Source organism: Dipodomys ordii, unplaced genomic scaffold (assembly GCF_000151885.1).
Source record: "Dipodomys ordii isolate 6190 unplaced genomic scaffold, Dord_2.0 Scaffold127, whole genome shotgun sequence".
Taxonomy (NCBI): Eukaryota; Metazoa; Chordata; class Mammalia; order Rodentia; family Heteromyidae; genus Dipodomys; species Dipodomys ordii.
The window spans coordinates 7,913,852-7,930,772 of record NW_012267343.1 but is presented as its reverse complement, the minus strand read 5'-3'; the positions used below and the strand labels follow the sequence as shown (position 1 = coordinate 7,930,772).

Below are 16,921 nucleotides of genomic sequence, written 5' to 3'. Positions count from 1 at the left end.
GGGAAGCTCTCTGGTTTGGGGCCATTGGAGGCTCCTGGCTGCCTCTCCTGGGCGCATGTTTCCCCTATTCCTTAGGTCAGAAAGACCCATGGTGCCTTCTCCTGGTTAGTGTTTGTGGGCTCCGTTCCACTGACATTCCTGTCCCCTGCACCTGCCACTTCTGCCATTTGGTTTCAGGAAGGCCCACACAGTGCCCAGTACAGCTCTGAGACACTTTAGCCAGCTCTTAACTCTTCTCTTTGTTCCCTCAAAGGTTCTTCAGAAGACTTGAAATTCTGCGTGCTGTATCTGGCAGAGGTGAGTCCCCTGTCCAGTCTCTGAACTGGAGGAGAGTTATCTGTGACTTGGTGCTTGAGGGAAGATGTGGGGCCAGATTCTAGGCAGGGATTCTGACATCAACCTCTCCAGAGAACCTGCCTTGGCTCGGGGCTCAGCCAGGAGGGCAGCTTCTTTCTCTGTAGGCTGTGTACTGGTCCCTACCCACACTATCTTACTCTGCATGAAAGAGCAATAGACAGCCCTGCCAGGGCCTCTTGAGATCCCCCTCCCCCTCCTCAGCACTCCCCTGCCCTAGCACCTGCAGAGAGAAGAGAATCCTGATGAGGGCGTGGCCTGACAGCTGTGCATCACCCTGTTTATTTATTTAACATCCTTTCCTCTAGAGATTGTCCTGACTCAATTGCTGGCCTCTTGTGTCCTCTTTTTCCAGGAAGTACCACCCACCACCCCTCCTACAGGTCTTGTCAGTGCTTCAAAGGCCCTGGAAATAATTATATACCTTTACCTGGGCCAGACAACACAGGCTAAAAGCAAACAGCCCGTGTCTGCATTTGGAATGGCACTCATGCCATTGATATTCCTGGTTATTTCAGTCTGGCCGGAAGCTTAGACAGGCTTTAGGAAGCAAAATCAAGCAAACAGCTCATGGCTTCATATGATTCGGTAGATAAAATATGCAATGTTTTTTTTAAGTTGAAGAAGCTGTTGATGATGAAAAATTTGAGAGCTGCCAAGCCATATGAATTCTTTTAATTCTCCCATGAATTTTCTATTCCCAATCTTGGGCCTACTCATGTATAGACAGGGTGATGTCTGTCCCAAGCAAGGATTCATTAAGTCCATTCCTTCCCTCTGTCTCCACTGAAGCTGGCCTCTCCCAGAAGTCTTGAGGGCATCAACACCCCTAGGGAGTAGACACAGGCCATCCCGGAAGGCTGGCCAAGAGAAGGAAATCATGTCTGTGAAAGAAATTTCTCCAGATCCTCACTAAGATAAGAGGTGTCAGCCTTGGAGAGGGGGAGAGTCCTTGGACCTACCCCTAGGGGAAGGCAGGTGCCGAGAAGTTGGCTTCAAGGGGAGCAGAGAGAAGCAGTAGACATGGGCAGAGCTGACTGGGAACTTGCTTGCCAGCTGGGTTAGCCCCATCCCCCTGGAACACAGGGAGTGGCTGGTAGAATCTCTTCAGCACTAGAGACAGCCTGGCTCCACAGAGCCAAGTGAGTTGAGTACAGCTGGGAGGCGCCATGAGCTGGGCCAGGCTCCTTTCCACAATTCCATCCTTCCTGACTCCCATTCTCTCCGGAAGTCACTGAGTGAGGTCCCAGGTGCCTTAGTGCCAAGAGAGTTTCCTCCCAGGCTGGGTTTTGTTTTTCCCAGAGAAAAGCACTTCTCCATTGAATCTGAAGCCTCCTAGCCTTCTAAAGGGAGGGGATATTGATTTGGGGGCCTTTTATTTCAGTAAAGTGCCAGGTGATCTGACCCTGAGGGGCTGGGAGATGGAAGCTCACAGGCAGTTAGAAGCTCTTCTCTTCTCTTAATGGGCTATTTATGAGAGGCAAGGCTGTAATGCATGCAAGACAAGCTGCCTGCTTGCTCTCAGCCAGGGACTTTATCGACACGGGTGGCCGGGGTCCCAGGGAGCACCCCAAACAAACATCTTCCTTGGAACTTTCACCAGCTAGATTTTCTTCTTTGCCTCACATCCAGGTTGCACCTCAAGAAGAAACCAAGGGAAGAGTCAGGGTTCGGAGAGGGGTTTCCACTCTATGTTGAGAAAGCTCTAATAGTCTGGGGCTGTACCACCGATCGTTCCCTGGAGATGCCTGCCCTAAGTAACCCTTGTCTATAATCCTTATCATTAGGTCCCTGGGCAGGCATCCCTCAGTGCCCTGTGCATCCATGGTACAGATGCCCGTGACTGGCTTCAGAGCACTGGGGGCACTGGGCTTGTTTAGGATCACTTTTTCTCTCTCACCTGGAATCTGAGGCTGGTTCTATTCATTTCAGAATCTGAACTTTGGAATTAAGAGGACCTGGATTTGAATCTTGGCTCTGCCATTTGCCGAGTGATCTTGGGGGCAAGTTATCTTGATGACATCAGGCAGTAAGGCCTACCTTGCAGGATTCTAACAATTAACTGAGACACTTCAGCTGAAACATATATAGCATAGAGCCTGGCCCACAGAGTGCTCAGCAAGTGGCAGCTACTATTGGTTTCATAACAGGAGGAAGGGCTCTTCATATTCATTCCCCTCCGTTAGAGATACCACACGATTGATTTTTTTAACGAAAGCTAGGGGAAACATCCTTGTAATATGTGCATACAGTTCCACACATTTGTCAGATCATCGGTCCTGAAAAGCAGCAGGAAGCAGTCTCCCCATGCCTCAGCCCTTCGAGCCTTGGGTTTCTCATCTGCAGAATGGCACAGTTGTGCCTTTCCTCCCTGCCTGCCTGATAGGGTCTGAAGTAAACTGAAGTAAATGAGAACATGCTTGTGCTGGCCAATGAATAAGCTTCAGTCACAGATGAAAAAGAGGTTTGGATTAGAAAAATGAGCAATGAGGTGAGGCAAGATGGGGGCTTAAAGAGACTCAGAGAAGCTGGGAGAGTGGTTGGATTTGCAGATGGCTGTATTTAAATGTGGAGATCTTGCTGGGCTGGTGCTGGATCCAGGCTTGTGAAGTGAGAGGCCTCTGCATAGCCCACCACTACCTGGTCAGAAGGCATCGCTTCTGAGTGAGTTAGGAAAGGGTGCCTTCAGGACACCCTTACAGTGTCGACCCTAGGACATAACACGAGTCGGTACTAAAACCAAGCTGGTCATACATACACTGGATTTTGAAACATACACTGGATTTGGGGGGAGCAGCTGTGAGTCCTCAATTTAGACAGATTTAGGGACCCGGGGGTCCAGTTTTTCTGGAGGGAGGTGGCTCAATGCTCTCCTGGCCATTCTCCAAAGCTCATGCTCCCAAAAATGTTTTACCTATTGAAGACCTCCAATCCCCAATCTAAGCTTGGTTTCAGAGGGTGCCTGTGAGGCTTTCTGGATCTTCTAGCATTCAGTATAAGCCCAAAGAACCCAAAATTGAGTCCTCTGCTGTGCTAGTGAGACAGGCAATGTAGTTACTTCTGGGATTTCTGAAAGAGACTCCGGAGGAGGCGCTGGGATAAATCCTGTAGTCTTATTGAACTCTATTTAAAATGGCAAAAAAAAAAAATCCGATTGCAGCCGGGCGCTGGTGGCTCACACCTGTAATCCTAGCTACTCAGGAGGCTGAGATCTGAGGATTGCAGTTCAAAGCCAGCCCAGACAGGAAAGTTCGTGAGACTCTTATCCCCAATAAACTGCTAGAAAACTGGAAGTGGTGCTGTGGCTTAAGCAGTAGAGCGCTTGCCTTGAGCTGAAGAGCACAAGGACAGCGCCCAAGCCCAGAGTTCAAGCCCCATGACCGACAAAAAAAAAAAAAATCTGATTGCCACCTCAGGAGTGGCAACTGGGTTTTCTCAAAGGGTGGTGCTTGGTTGGGGAGTGGGCCTCAAGGGGTAGAGTGCTTGCCTAAGGGGTAGTCTCTGAGGGTGTCAGAAAGTCAGAATGATTACAGCAGCTCCTTTGCAAGGTTGGAAAAAGTATCAAGGCACTGTAGTAAAGTGCCACTGTGGGCACTAATGCGTTAGCATCACCCTGAGAGGGCCTCCCAGTCTCCGGAGGCTTTCTTGCACTGCTGTAAAGAGAGGATATTGGCACATAGCAGTAAATGGTTGCTCAAAAAACTGCCAGTGGCAGGGCACTGGTGGCTCACACCTGTAAGTCTAGCTACTCAGGAGGCTGGGTTCTGAGGATCATGATTCGAAGGCGGCCCAGGCAGGAAAGTCCATGAGACTCTTATCTCTAATAAACACTCAGGAAAAGCCAAAAGTGGCACTATAACTCAAGTGGTAGAGTGGTAATCTTGAGGAAAAAAAACAAAAACTCAGGGACAGTACCTAGGACCTGAGTACAAGCCCCAGGACCAGCACGAAAGAATGAAAGAAATAAAGAGGGGGGAGGAAGAAAAAGAAAACAAGAAAGAGAGAGAGAAAGAAAGAAAGAGAAAGAGGGCTGGGAAGGTGGCTCAGTGGTAGAGTGCTTGCTTACATGCATGAGGCCCTGGGTTCGATTCCTCAGCACCACATAAGCAAAAAAAAAAAAAGTAAAAAGCCGGAAGTGGCACTGTGGCTCAAGTGGTAGAGCACTAGCCTTGAGCTGAAGAGCTGAGGGACAGTGCCCAGGCCCAGAGTTCAGGCCCTCATGACCGGACCCCCCCCAAAAAAAAAGAAAGAGAAAGAGAGGGGGGAAGGAAGGAAGGAAGAGAAAAGAGAGAAGGAAGAAAGGGAGGGAGGGAGGAGGGAGAAAGGAAGGGAGGGAGGGAAGGAGGAAAGAGAAGAAGAAAAAAGTTGCCAATGAACTCCAGAGGCTTGGAGACCCCCGGATTACTTACATTTGATTGTAAGAGAGGGGTCCTGCCAGCCCAGGGGTATGGTAGCTTTGACAGGGATAAGAATACCTTCCAAGTTTTGGAAAAGAAATCTCACTAAGTGATTCTCCTTGGCTGGAGTCTTCTCTTTGTAGCTCATTGGCCATTAGACTTAAAGAGGCCTTTAGCCTCTCTGAGGCCTTTCTTCCCTTCTATTAAGTAGAAACAACATCCCATGCTAACTGGGCATAGTGGTGCACACCTGTAATCCCAGCACCTAGGAGGTGGAGGCAGAAGTATGAGAGTTCCAGGGCAGTATAGACTATGTTGTGAGACCCTCTCTCAAAAAATAAGGACTGGAGATAGGACTCCGTGGTAGAGCACTTGCCTGGTATATACCAGGCCCTGGGTTTGATCCTCGGAACAATTTTTTAAAATTTCCCCAAACGACAACCAAATTATCTATTCTACCTTCCTCACGGCACCACCAAGATCAAAATGAGATCCTGGATGGAAAAGTGTTCCTGAAAATTGCTAATTAGATGGAAGAAATTGTAATTGAGGTGGAACTCCTGCTTCTGAATAGAAAGAGAACAGGATGCTGAGGTGTGTGTGGAGGGGGGCCGCGGGTGTATGAAGGGACTTCCGGAACCCACATGGTGGGTGAAAGCAGGGCTAGGAGACACAAGCCAGGCCTTTCCAAGCTGGAAGGGACACACTCCCTGGCCTTAAGGGACATCTTGAGACAGGAAGCAGAAGGCATCTGCTCAGCCAGCACCTGCCCCACTAGGCTTTCTCCCCCCTGGGAAATCTTGGGGCCTTTTGCTGGGTGTGCCCTGCCCTCAGCTCTCACCTCAGCTCTCCACCCCGAGGCCTGAGGACAAGGCTTTCCTGCCTCTCTCTCCCATGCTTTTAGGAAGATAGCTTCTGAGTACTTTTCTGCAGGAAAGGGATGGCTGGCACCCTGGGGACAGCGTGGGAGGTGGCCCTGCACTGGAGAGTGCCATCCCTGAGGGTTAGATTGGAGGCAGGGTGGTGAAGGTCCCCAAGTTTGCTGTTAGATAACTCCAGCACAGTGCCTTTGCATCTGTTGTCCCTTCTGCCCACAGGAACTTCTCCCAAGCACTTTCCTTGTGGACTGTTTCTTATTGTTCAGGTCATAGCTTAAGTGTTAGCCCTTATTAGAGGCCTTCTCGGACCACCTCTAGCTCAAGGACAACTTCCCCACTTAAGACCTCAGTGGTATTTTCCCACTTGGAATTGCATTGTTTCTTTGTTTATGTTTCTGCCCCCATCCCAAGGACAAGGGCTTAGTCTACCCATCCAATAAACACAAGTCCAATTAATTACTGAAAAATAACAGTAGCTACTGTGTGTTTAGGCCTGAGATTCCTCATGGCTCTGAGATGTAGGTGATGGCCCTTTTGCCAGAAAGTTCCTGACTTGAGGGTTGACAGCTAGGAAGTGGCCAAGCTGGGATTTAAGCCAGGCCTGTTCAGTTGCAAAACAAGGAAACATGACTTTAGAAACATGGTCTTTTTGTCGGTTTTAAGTCCCACCCCACCCTGCTCATATTCTTCACTTCCAGGCTGAGTGCACCTAATCATAGTCCTTTAGGATTAGAATCAACTTCCAGCAGAGGCCCATCAAGGTCCTCACCCTCTGCACCCTCCCCATTCTCAGGGTCTGGTGGTGGGTGGAACCCTGGGCTCCTGGCCTCATCCCCTGTATGTCCCGACTTGCTTCAGGGGCCAAGCCTGTGCCATAGCTGGCCTGGGTTTGACCTCATCCTGGAAGTTCCTCTTGACAGCCAGAGCTTACTAAGCAAGTACTTGCCTTGCACTGTGCTAGGTCCAGGTGATCAGGGTCCCCTACAAGTTTATAGTCTAACTGATGGGATTTATATGACAGTGTGCCAATATTGCCATCTTCAATGGGGATGGACAGTCATCATGAGCCCAAGCCAGTGGGAAGCGGGTGGGGGCTGCAGAATGGCACCTGACTGCCCTTCTAGGCATTTGAATAGCTGTGTCCATTTGATCCTTCTAACCTTGGCCTTGCAATCAGAAAGTGTAGAGCTAGGAGTTAAGTGGGGGTGGTGGGAGGTCCTTGTTCCACAGAGCATCAGCCCAAGGCCTTAGCTCTATGGGTTCCCCCACATGCTCCCCAGCTGGGCCTTGTGCTGACTGCCCATGGGTGACCTCACCATCTTTGTCCTGCAGCTTTCCACAGACCTCCACTGTTGTGGGAGCCACTGCCTCCCTCCCCCCCCCAACCCATAGGCCCAGGGCTTTCCAGCTGGCCCCTGGACCTGCTTCCCTGTCCCTCCAACTGCCCACACGTCACTGGGGACTAGTGTTCATTTGTAGTTGCTAGAGGCTGCTCTCCTCCCTGCTTCAGCCTCGCCCTCCGGAGCCTAGAGATGGGCTGGGGCTGAGAGCCCCTAGAGCCAGGCAGCAGTCCTGAGCGGTCATCCCTTTCTCTTTGTCTTTGCTGACGTCAGAAGGCAGAGTGCTTATTCACTTTGGAGGCACACTCGCAGGAGCAGAAGAAGAGAGTGTGCTGGTGCCTGTCGGAGAACATCGCCAAACAGCAACAGCTGGCTGCCTCGCCCCCGGAGAGGAAGGTAAGGCCTTTGCCAGCGGCTACAGCTCTGGCTACTTTGCTTTCTTCCCCTCTGCCAGCCTGGCCCGCAAGCCTGTGAACTGAGCTTAGACCTTGGCTCTGGGCAGCGAGCTTGGCGTGGTACCTGTGCTCGAAGGCTGCTCCCCTGGGTTTTCCTGCGGGTCCCATCAGTTCCAGTTGGCCTATGGCAAGGTTCAGTTTGGCCTGGCCTCCCTGCTGCTGTCTGGCAGGTAGCCCCTTTACCATGCCCTGGGGCAGCACACTGGTGTTTTAACAGTGGCTCAAGGCAGACATAATTGAGGGCATGTTTGCAACAGAGCCCGTCATGGTTTGATGCAGTCCAGAGTCAAACGGCACTGAGTTGGACTGCTGGGAACTGGCCATTTGGGACAGCAGGAAGATCAGAGATGGCCAGTGGGGACTGATCTGAGCTGGCACAGCCCCATGTCTGTGACAGAGGGCAATGGGATGGGAGCTGGACCACAGCCTTCTCCTTTGATATGAGCCACAGGGCAGGGTCATACATCCTGATTTGTGAGTTGCTCACAAATGGTCCCTTTTCTTGCTAAGTGTTGGCCATTTGGATTCAGTGTGGTTGGCTATAAAAGTTGCCAAGGTGGTGGTTGTGGTGGATCTGAAGGAACAGGTAAATGAAAGGGCTGTTGTGGTAAACCTGCTGGTTTTGTAGATTTTCCAGGCCTTTAGGCCACCATGCCTCACGCCCCAGGCTTAATACGATGGACAGCGGGCAGTGGGGGTAGTGGGATAAAGAAGTGGCCGACAGCTCCCCAGCTCTTGGCAAAGAGTGAAAATCTGAGAATTACATCACCCTAGTCTTCAGAAGTTATCTTTATACTGGCCGTGGGCAAGAATGAGAGAAGACAGTGGGATTCCTGAGTCAAACTCCACTAATGGCTGGCAGTGTAACCCTGGACAGGTCACTCTGCTGCTTTGTGCTTTGAGGTCCCCCTCAGTAATGTAGGGACAGGTTCTTCCTGGGCTATTGTAAGGATTCAAGGAGAGATCACATATATAGTAGATAGTATAGTCCCTGGTAAGTTGTAAGTGCTCACCTAACCAAAGCTGTGGGAATATCCTCTTCCCTCCAGGCAGCACTGCCTGGTCCCCACAGCCAGTGGTTATAAGCTGGGTTGACCCTTCCCTGGGGCAGCTCCTGGGACACTACATGTCTGAATATGGGCCCCTCACTTTTCTTTTCTGTGGGCTCACTTCCTCTGTTCTGGCAGAGGGAATTCTTTGTGTTTTGGACTTGAGAATTTGCTGGCTCAGGTTTAGGTCAGCCATAGTTCCTTACTGCCTTAGAGACTGTCCATTGTGGGGCTTGAGGTGGTGAGCACCTGAAGGCAGCCATGTCTGAGATAGGCTTGGGGGGTGCTGACTCTGGAAGGGTCCTGCATGGGCATCCATGTGGGCGGGCTGCAGTTGGACCCCTTGTCACACTAAGTTAGTGGAGTGGCCATGTGCATGGCCTGGTAGCGGGGGCGGCCTCAGAGCTGCCTCATGGACCCGAGACCCAGGCCATGTCCAGACTCTGAGCACCTGCTTGGATCTACCCTCCTTGTGAGGCAGGCCTCTGGGGAGCCTCACCATTCTGCCCTCTCCACCTCTACCCCTTCCATACCCACTTAAAGAGTCTTAGCCACTGATTTCCTCTAGTCACTTAGAGATTGCCTCCTGAGAGAGTTCCATTAAATACAATTCTCTCCAGGAAAGCTTTCATGGACTTTTTGTGACTGCCCCCCACCCACCTTGTTATCCACTTGTACTCAGATCATGAACCTCCTTCTCAAGGGCTGGTCCACAGCTCACCGTCCTCCAGGAGAGAGAAAGGCAAGGCCGAGCAGGGCTCAGAGACTGACTCTTGCATTTCAGGCTGGAAAGTCCTGCTTAACCAATGCCTTGAGTTCTGTCTGAGCGGCATGCCCTTCCCCCTCCTGAGTTCTCTATGTAAACGGTTGCCTAAGCCCCTGCCCTATTCAAAGGGCTCTGCTGGGAAAAAGGTTGCATAAAGCAACCTCCAAACCCCTATGCTTCCCCTGGACACCCCTGTCCCCCTGCTCCTTTGCTCAGTGTTGTTGATCCCTTGTAATAGGAGCAATTCTTCAACTGTCCTCAAGTATGGTAAAAAAAACTGATCAATGCAATCTGCCTGCCTTGTTGGGAAGGGTGGAGGAGGGGATAGTGGAAGGTCGACTCCAAATACGAGCACAGAGGTCTGTGTGTCACACCCAAGTGGAGCCTTTGACACTGCCCTGGCCTTAGTGGTCCCACCTGTGCATCGGTCAGGCTTTCTTTCCGGCTCTTCAGGTTTTCTGTTGGTCCTTAGAGCTGAGGCCTTGGGGCTATCCAGCTTCCCTCAGGGAACAGTGCCCTGAAGTTTTTGTATAACTTGCTGCCTTTGGCATCTGCTGCCCTGGCCAGAGCTGCTCTTCTCCTAGGAGTGACAAGGAGCAGACACAGGCTTTCTGGGCTGTGCCTGAGATGTTTATGGCTTGGTCCCAGCTGAGGCAGGGAAGACTTGGTGGGGATGGACCCGGCTTGCATCTCTGCTCTGTTGCCTTTCTCCTGCTCACTGTTTGCTGATCACCATTGGTGGGGAGGCTGAAGAGGATTCTGGGTGAGCCCGAAGACTCTCTTCTACTGTAGCAATACATGACCCGCCTCCTCTCCCATCCTAGCTTTCCACTCCTGAGCACCCTCCTTCCTTTGCTGAACTCTGCCCATCTTGCCTCATTACCAGTCCCTGGAAGACATCCACCTTTCTTCTGCCTGGATAACAGCCCACATTCAGCACTAAACTCCCAGCACTGCTGTGATGCTTCTCATTAGATCAGCTCAGTCCTGGTCCCTCCTGTGGCCAGCCCTGCTCTTAGCTGGTGGGGTGAGACGGGCGTATTGATTTTGATTATTCAATCAAACACACATAATGAATGCGTTCAACATTGCTAGAGATCTTTTAGGGTCACAGAGATGAATGGAACATAATCCCTGTCCTTCTGGACTTCTCCTTCTAATTAGAGGTGAGCAGTAGAGGCCAAGCCTGAAGGTCTGATAGTGGCCCAGAGGTCCCGGCTGCCTATCTGTAGTCCATAAGTAGGTCTTCTACTGGGTAACTCATGTACATGGTGCCAGGCTGGGATATAGAACCTTCTGAGCAGAGTAGGCTTGTTCTAGCCCTCAGAAGGCTAAGAGTGGGAAGTAGGGGACATATGTTTGGGATTGGCCTCATCCTAAGGTGGGCCTTGGGCCCCAGCCTGGGCTCTATGGCAGGAATGTGCAGAGGAATCCATCACACTCTTTTCTTGGGAGATGACAGTCTAGTGGCAGAGACAAATACAGCAACAATTCAAAATAACCCAGTAGCGATAGCATCTCAGGCAAGCCACCTAGCTGTGGCTGATAGTGTTTTGTCAGCAGAGTAGGTATGGATCACTCAGGCTCCTGTGAGGTCTAACCTGACCGTGTGCTTGGCAAAGGGACACACAAGAAGACTGTGACCTGCCTGCTGCCCATTGTCCTTGCTCTCTGTAAATGATGTCTGGGGAGGAAGACTCACTGGCGTCCTTTACTGACGTTGATGTGATGTTCTGAGTTCGAGTGATGACTACTCCTTATCATTTCCCTAACAGCTACATGCTGGGTTCCAGAGCCCAGGCAGGGGAAACTGAGACCTTCTGGGGTCTTTTCTGGCTATATGACTTCCAAATGTGGATGCCACCTTGTCACTTCCTCTGGGACAGCTAGAAATAGACAGGCCTTTGAGATGCCAGGAACTGTCTGAGTACTTTAGAAAGGAACAGAGGCAGATCATGGATGGAGTCAGGCAGTCCAGCCCGAGCAGTGAGCTAATTCCAGTTCTGTCTGGTTCCACAGAAACTCCACCCTTACAGCTCTCTCCAGCAGGAGATGGGGCCAGTCAACTCCACCAATGCTACCCAGGATAGAAGCTTTACCTCATCAGGACAGACTCTGATTGGCTGAGCAAACCCAAGGGCGGGACTCTGCTTCTGACAACTTAACCATTTCTGGGGCATCCCCTACCACACAGTAACCTCACCGCAACTGGACCCTAAATGGAGGACCAAGATGGTGGGCCTAGGGTGGCCCAAAGGGAGTGGCTGAGGGTGTTGTGTGACTAGCAGCGGGAGGAACAGTGATGTGAGAGGCCTGTGGCAGCAGGCAGTCCCCGATGGAGAAGACTCAAAAGCGCATTTCCTCTCAGAGAGGGAGGCTGCACGGCATCGGGGCTCTTGCCTGAGGGGCAGCAGGAGAGGTGACCCGGATAGTGAACAACGCCATGGCGTGCCGCTGCCAGAAGAGATCTCATTTCATCTGGACACATCCCCTGGCGTATGCTCTGGACTTTGGGGATGTCACCTTTGCCCCAGGCTAGGAGCTGGGGGCATTATGGAAAGCCAGATGGACGAGGCTTCTGCCCTCAGGAGGATTCCAGCAGAGGGAGAGCAGTAAAGAAACAAATCACCAGCAGCACACAGGAGACCTCACCCTGGAAAAGGCATCACAAATGCCTTCAGTGGGCATATCTAGATTGCTATGGGGAGGACATAGCCTGTAAACTGAGGCAGGGGGGGCAGGAAGACAGCTAGCTAGCTAAGGAGAGAGCAGTCCAGATAGACACAACAATTCACAAAGACCTCTTGAGCTGGGAAGGAGTGTGGTTTGTTAGATTTGTGGAGAGAGGCCAGCATGGCTTCAGCTCAGTGAGAAGGAGTGACCAAGTGTGGACCTTAGGGAATGACTGACTGACTGATTTTATTCTAGATACAGTGGCAGCTAGGGAAGGAAGGAAGTCACAGAGTCTCAGATACATGTCCACAAGGCCATCGGGAGGAGCCCAGGAATGTATAAGGTCAGCTTGAGGCTGCCTTAAGTCCTTCAGATGAGGGGGCGATAGCGATTATCTTGGTGAGTGACTGGAGTGATGGGTAGACCACCAGACTCTGGGATGAGAAGAGATGATTCTCCTTTCCCTTCATCCCTACCCTCCACTGAGTCTTGCTCTGGTCATGACATGAGAAAGGCTTTGGGGCCTTCTTCACAGAGCCCCCTTCTGGTTGAATTCTAGGAGCCACAAGAGGTTCAGCCTAGCCAAGGTGGGAAGATTCTTGGCCCTCAGGTCTTTGGGGGGGGTGTGGGCTCTGTATCCCCATCCTGGGCTGAGGATGAGCAAGCTGGGACCCAGTGCTGTGGAATCTGCCTTTGTTTGCTCGTGGCACCTATCATGCCACAAGGCCCCATGAAGCCCTACCAAGGGACAGCAGTGAGAAGCCAGTCTGCTCACCACCCTCCATAGCCCCTGCTTAGAACTGAAGAGCTCCCACACCCAACTTCTAACTGCCAAGACCCAGACGAAGAGGAGAAGCACAGGCCAGGCCTGGAACCATGGCTCATGGACCAAAAGGCTCTCTGAAGGACCAGGAAGGAAAAATGAGTCCGAAGGGAGAAGCAGGAGAGATGGCAAGGCCAGAGAAGCCCCCTAACCTTGGACAGTCTATGTCATTTTGTAAGTCCTTAGTGTCTTTAGAAAAGGCTGTTAGTTGCTGGTGGGGGGAGGATCATCTGAACCCCAGAATGATAGCCTAGAAGAGAGTATGTCTCTTAGTTAACATGCCTCCAAGTGGAAGAAAGCTCAGATTAGCACCAGAGATGGAATGGATCCGCTGGTGATCAGGCCAGGGCCCCCCAGGGAAGGAGATGCTGCCTGGCTTAGGCAAGAAGCCCAAATGATATCCAGCCTCCCTGCCTGCCAGGGGCCGGCCTGGAGGCCAAATCAGAGCGGCTGAGTGGCCAGGTCTGTACAGACAGCAAGCTGTACTTTGATTTCATTTCATTCCCTTACACAATGACATTAAGGGCAGCGTGCAGGAAAATCACTTGTCTGCGAAGCAGCACGCTTGTCTCTCCTCTGTCCCGCAGATAGGCACAGAAGACAAGAGCTGTGTCTACAAGGGTAATAGGAAATGTGACTGTAGCACTCAGCCCTGGCGATGTCGCCTCCTGGTTTGCCCTGACAAGCTGCTGGCTGGAACAGACACTACCATCAACGTTCCAGGCCTGCTACCTGGAAGGGAAGTGGGCCTGAACAGCTGGGCCCTGGTCTGGCCTGTTCAGCCACTGTGGTGAGCCACAGCGCCATTGCTGCTGTGCTTCATGAATCGATGCAACAATTAATTTGGCTCCATGGGCTCAAGAAGATGAAATATGACCTGGTGACCACTGCTCTTCAGCCTCCCAGTCCACCCCAGCTGTTCAAGATGATGAACAAGCTATCGAAATTGCATCTGAGAGTCATCATCACGGGAAACATGGCCAACGCCCCTCCCTGCCACATAAATCATGCTAAGAAGCACACAATGGCCTCTTTCCTGATAGGCCAATTGTCTTGGTGTGGTGTCTCGGGCCTAGGAGCTGGTAGGATAGACACACAACTATTTATTGTTGAAAGGCCATCTGTGTGATTTGAATACAAAGTGACCCTTTTAGTTCCCCACACAACCTCTGCTCCCTGTTCGCGTTGTCTTACGTCTCAGATTCTGAAGCCTTTGAGACCCACATCTCCTCTGTACATTTTTATGCCTGGATCTTTTGGCCCTTTCTGAGTTAGGACCATATGGACTTTTTTTTTTTTTTTTGCAAATAATGACATCTATTCTGTATTTTAGTTTCCCCTTCCCTCTAAATTTTGCCATCAAAGACCTCATTTGTCACACACGACCCTAAGGCCCCAGGAGGGTCTTACAAAGAAGTGCAGGCAGTTTTGCCAGGTGGGGAGGGGTCCCTAAAGTGAGAACTCCACGGTGAGCTTGGGCTTTGGAGATGGACAGCAGTGGGGCTCCCTAGCCTTAATCTCCTCAATGTCAACTGGAAGCAGCTTTTTCTGGATGAAAAGAGACCAAGGCTCAGAGAAGTTATGTGATTTCTCTCCAGCTCAGGTCTTCCAGCCTAATCCATTGCTCTTTCTAGATGCAAAGGTTGGCGTGAGAGATGGAAGGAAAAGAAGTTGAATGACTTATGTTCTCCAGAAAGAGGTGGGAGTCAGGTACCAGTGTGACTCAAATTGTGACCCTCGTAGCTGTCCAGGGGAGGGGTATATGTAGAACAAATAAAATGAGATGCTTACTCTCTTCTGGGTGGAGAATAGGCTTCCTGGCAGAGTGACCCAAACCTAATAGGTCAATCTCTTCTCACAAGGCTGATAAAAGCTTGATGAGAAGACAGATGGGAAGCGGGGTGGGGAGGAGGGAGTGTACTGGAATGGGTAGGGCCTGCCCCTCCCCACTTTGAGTCCAGCATGTAAGGGGGTCAGCAGACACAACCTTGTGGGGCTAGGAAGCACTGGAATGTGGCCAGGCCTTTGCCCAGAGCCCAGCTAAGGGCAGAAGAGGGCCTGTGCCTGCGGATTCCCTCTACCAAGATTTGTGCCCAGATTTTGCTTAATTGGCTGATTTAAGATCTTGGCTTTTAGTGTCCAGGAATCAGATGGATTGGACTTCAGTGCCCCCACCCCACCTCATCCCTCCCAAGCAAGCTCTTCTCTCCAAAAAAACTCAATTGTTTTCCAGGTGGCTTCCAGCTCTCCTGGAACTTCTCTTGCTACTGGTTGGGCTGAGGGAAGACTGCCTTCCTTTTGGGGCTCAGCCATTTTACTCTTCATCCTTTTTTTCGCTTTTAAGGAACAGAGAACAACCTCACCCTCGATCCCCAAACGTGTCTCTGAAGAGGGTTGCTCTCCACCCTCTTACCCTCCCCAGGTCCTTGGTTTAAGGTAGAATGAAAAGACTAGGTAATCCAAAGAGTGTCCAAAGAGTGCTTGTACTGTGAGCCAGACCCAGTGCCCAGCTTTTGACGCACATTGTCTTTTTTAATCTATGCTATGTCCTGTTGGGTTTGTGATCCTGTAACAGACTGACTCCTGTTATGCCCAGTGTGTCAATGAAGATGATGCTTTGTCTTAGAGAAGTTAAGAAACTAGCCCAGGATCACACAGCGAGTCTGGCAGCCCAGTTCCGGAATATCTACTTTCATTTATTCTGCTCTGAAGTTGAGTTTTCTTGGGACCACAGACCATTTCCCAGTGAGGAGCCAGGGAGCTGGGCAGTTGCTTCCCTGCTAAAGCCATCATAGAAGGCCCGGTCCAGGTTTCTACGTGGCTCTCCTGGTACATGGTCATCCCTCTTTGCCCCTGAAGCCTGGCCAGTAGGGCTAGTTCCCTTTCCCACAAAGTCATTGTGTCCATTCAGGGTTGTTGCCCCTGCCTGGTGTTTCCTGCCCATCTCTGCCATCCCTGCCGAATGCATCTGTAGCTCTTCTTACACACCTTGCTTAGATGTTCGCCTGAAGCTGCTGCTTCTCCTGGACTTACTTTGAGGATTTCTTTCATCCTTTGCTTGCCATGGCAGGCAGGCAGTCCTTCCCTGCAAGCCCATGAGCTCTTTGGGTGCAGGGGTCAGGCCTTACTTGTCTTTCATTCTGCTCTTGCAGAATGGCCCATCACATGTGCTCAGTAACCATAGCAGAATTGAATTGGGTTGCACAGTTCAACTCCTCTTCTATCCTAGAAGCTAGATGAGGAAGCAGAATCAGAAAGGGGAAGTGACCTGGTTTGGGTCAAGTTGGTGTCCGAGTCAGAAGTAGACCTCAGATCAGCTGACTTTTGGCTCAGGCCTTTTCTGTTGCCCTACAGCTCTGCAGATAGCAGAGCAGAGCCTGGTTCCCCAGTGTGAAGCAGTCTGTAGGTTCACATCAAGGTCATGATAACACCATATTCCCATGCTGACATGGGCATCCCCAGGGGAAAGCAAACCTAAGGAAAACCGCTGTGTAGTTCTCTTCCCCAGGTTTAAGGCTTCCTCAAATCTTACTCTGAGGAATGCCTCAGAGTAAGATTCAGAAGGCTTTTGCTTGAATATTGACTCAGCTGGTATTTACTGTGTGACCTTGGGCAAATTACTGTTCATTTCTGATCTAGAGAAGGAACTGGTCCAGGTTCATCATTGTCATTGCGCCAGCTACAGACATTGACCCAGCACCCCCAGAAGCAGTTCTTTGTGGGGTTTCAGAAGAGAGGAAGGGCAGGGTGTGGAACCTCAGGGCTCTAGAACAAGCAAAACCAAGCGAGTAGGTAAATACTTCCCATTGAAACAGGAGTGTGGTTAAATGAAAATGTTGTACCTGCTCAGTACCCACCATGAGCACATAGGTATGCTTATAGAGTTACTATTATAGTTCAGTTTTCTACCACTTCTTGGTGGCACAGCATTGTGGGTGAAGTAGGCTAACCTAGGAAGCTGACCGCCAAACACGACACTGTTTTCAATGGAAAATATGTTCTGAAACCTGTAATCAATGCTCACAATACTTGGGGATCATAACTCAACACCTGCTTAAAAGCATGGGATATATTTCTGTTAAGGGATTCAATTTTTGTTTAAACCATAGAGTTGTTTTTGTTTTTATTTTTGTCAGTCATAGGGCTTGAACTCTGGGCCTGGGCACTGTCCCTGAGTTCTTCAGCT

The 16,921-nt window shown here is 50.8% G+C and overlaps 1 protein-coding gene across 4 annotated transcripts in view; it reads left to right on the top strand.

Annotated features, from left to right (window-relative positions):
• Nucleotides 1-16,921, top strand: part of Rgs3 (regulator of G-protein signaling 3) — a 126,023-nt gene that overhangs the window by 62,623 nt on the left and 46,479 nt on the right. For 2 of the 4 annotated variants that reach the window (XM_013030145.1, XM_013030148.1), the window contains 3 exons: nt 254-297; nt 7,243-7,365; nt 11,259-16,884. In XM_013030145.1, the coding sequence (XP_012885599.1) occupies nt 254-297; nt 7,243-7,365; nt 11,259-11,366 (275 nt within the window). In that variant the 3' untranslated portion in view covers nt 11,367-16,884. Of the gene's footprint in view, nt 1-253; nt 298-7,242; nt 7,366-11,258; nt 16,885-16,921 lie in introns of those variants that run through there. The other 2 variants (XM_013030144.1, XM_013030146.1) reach the window with 1 other exon arrangement.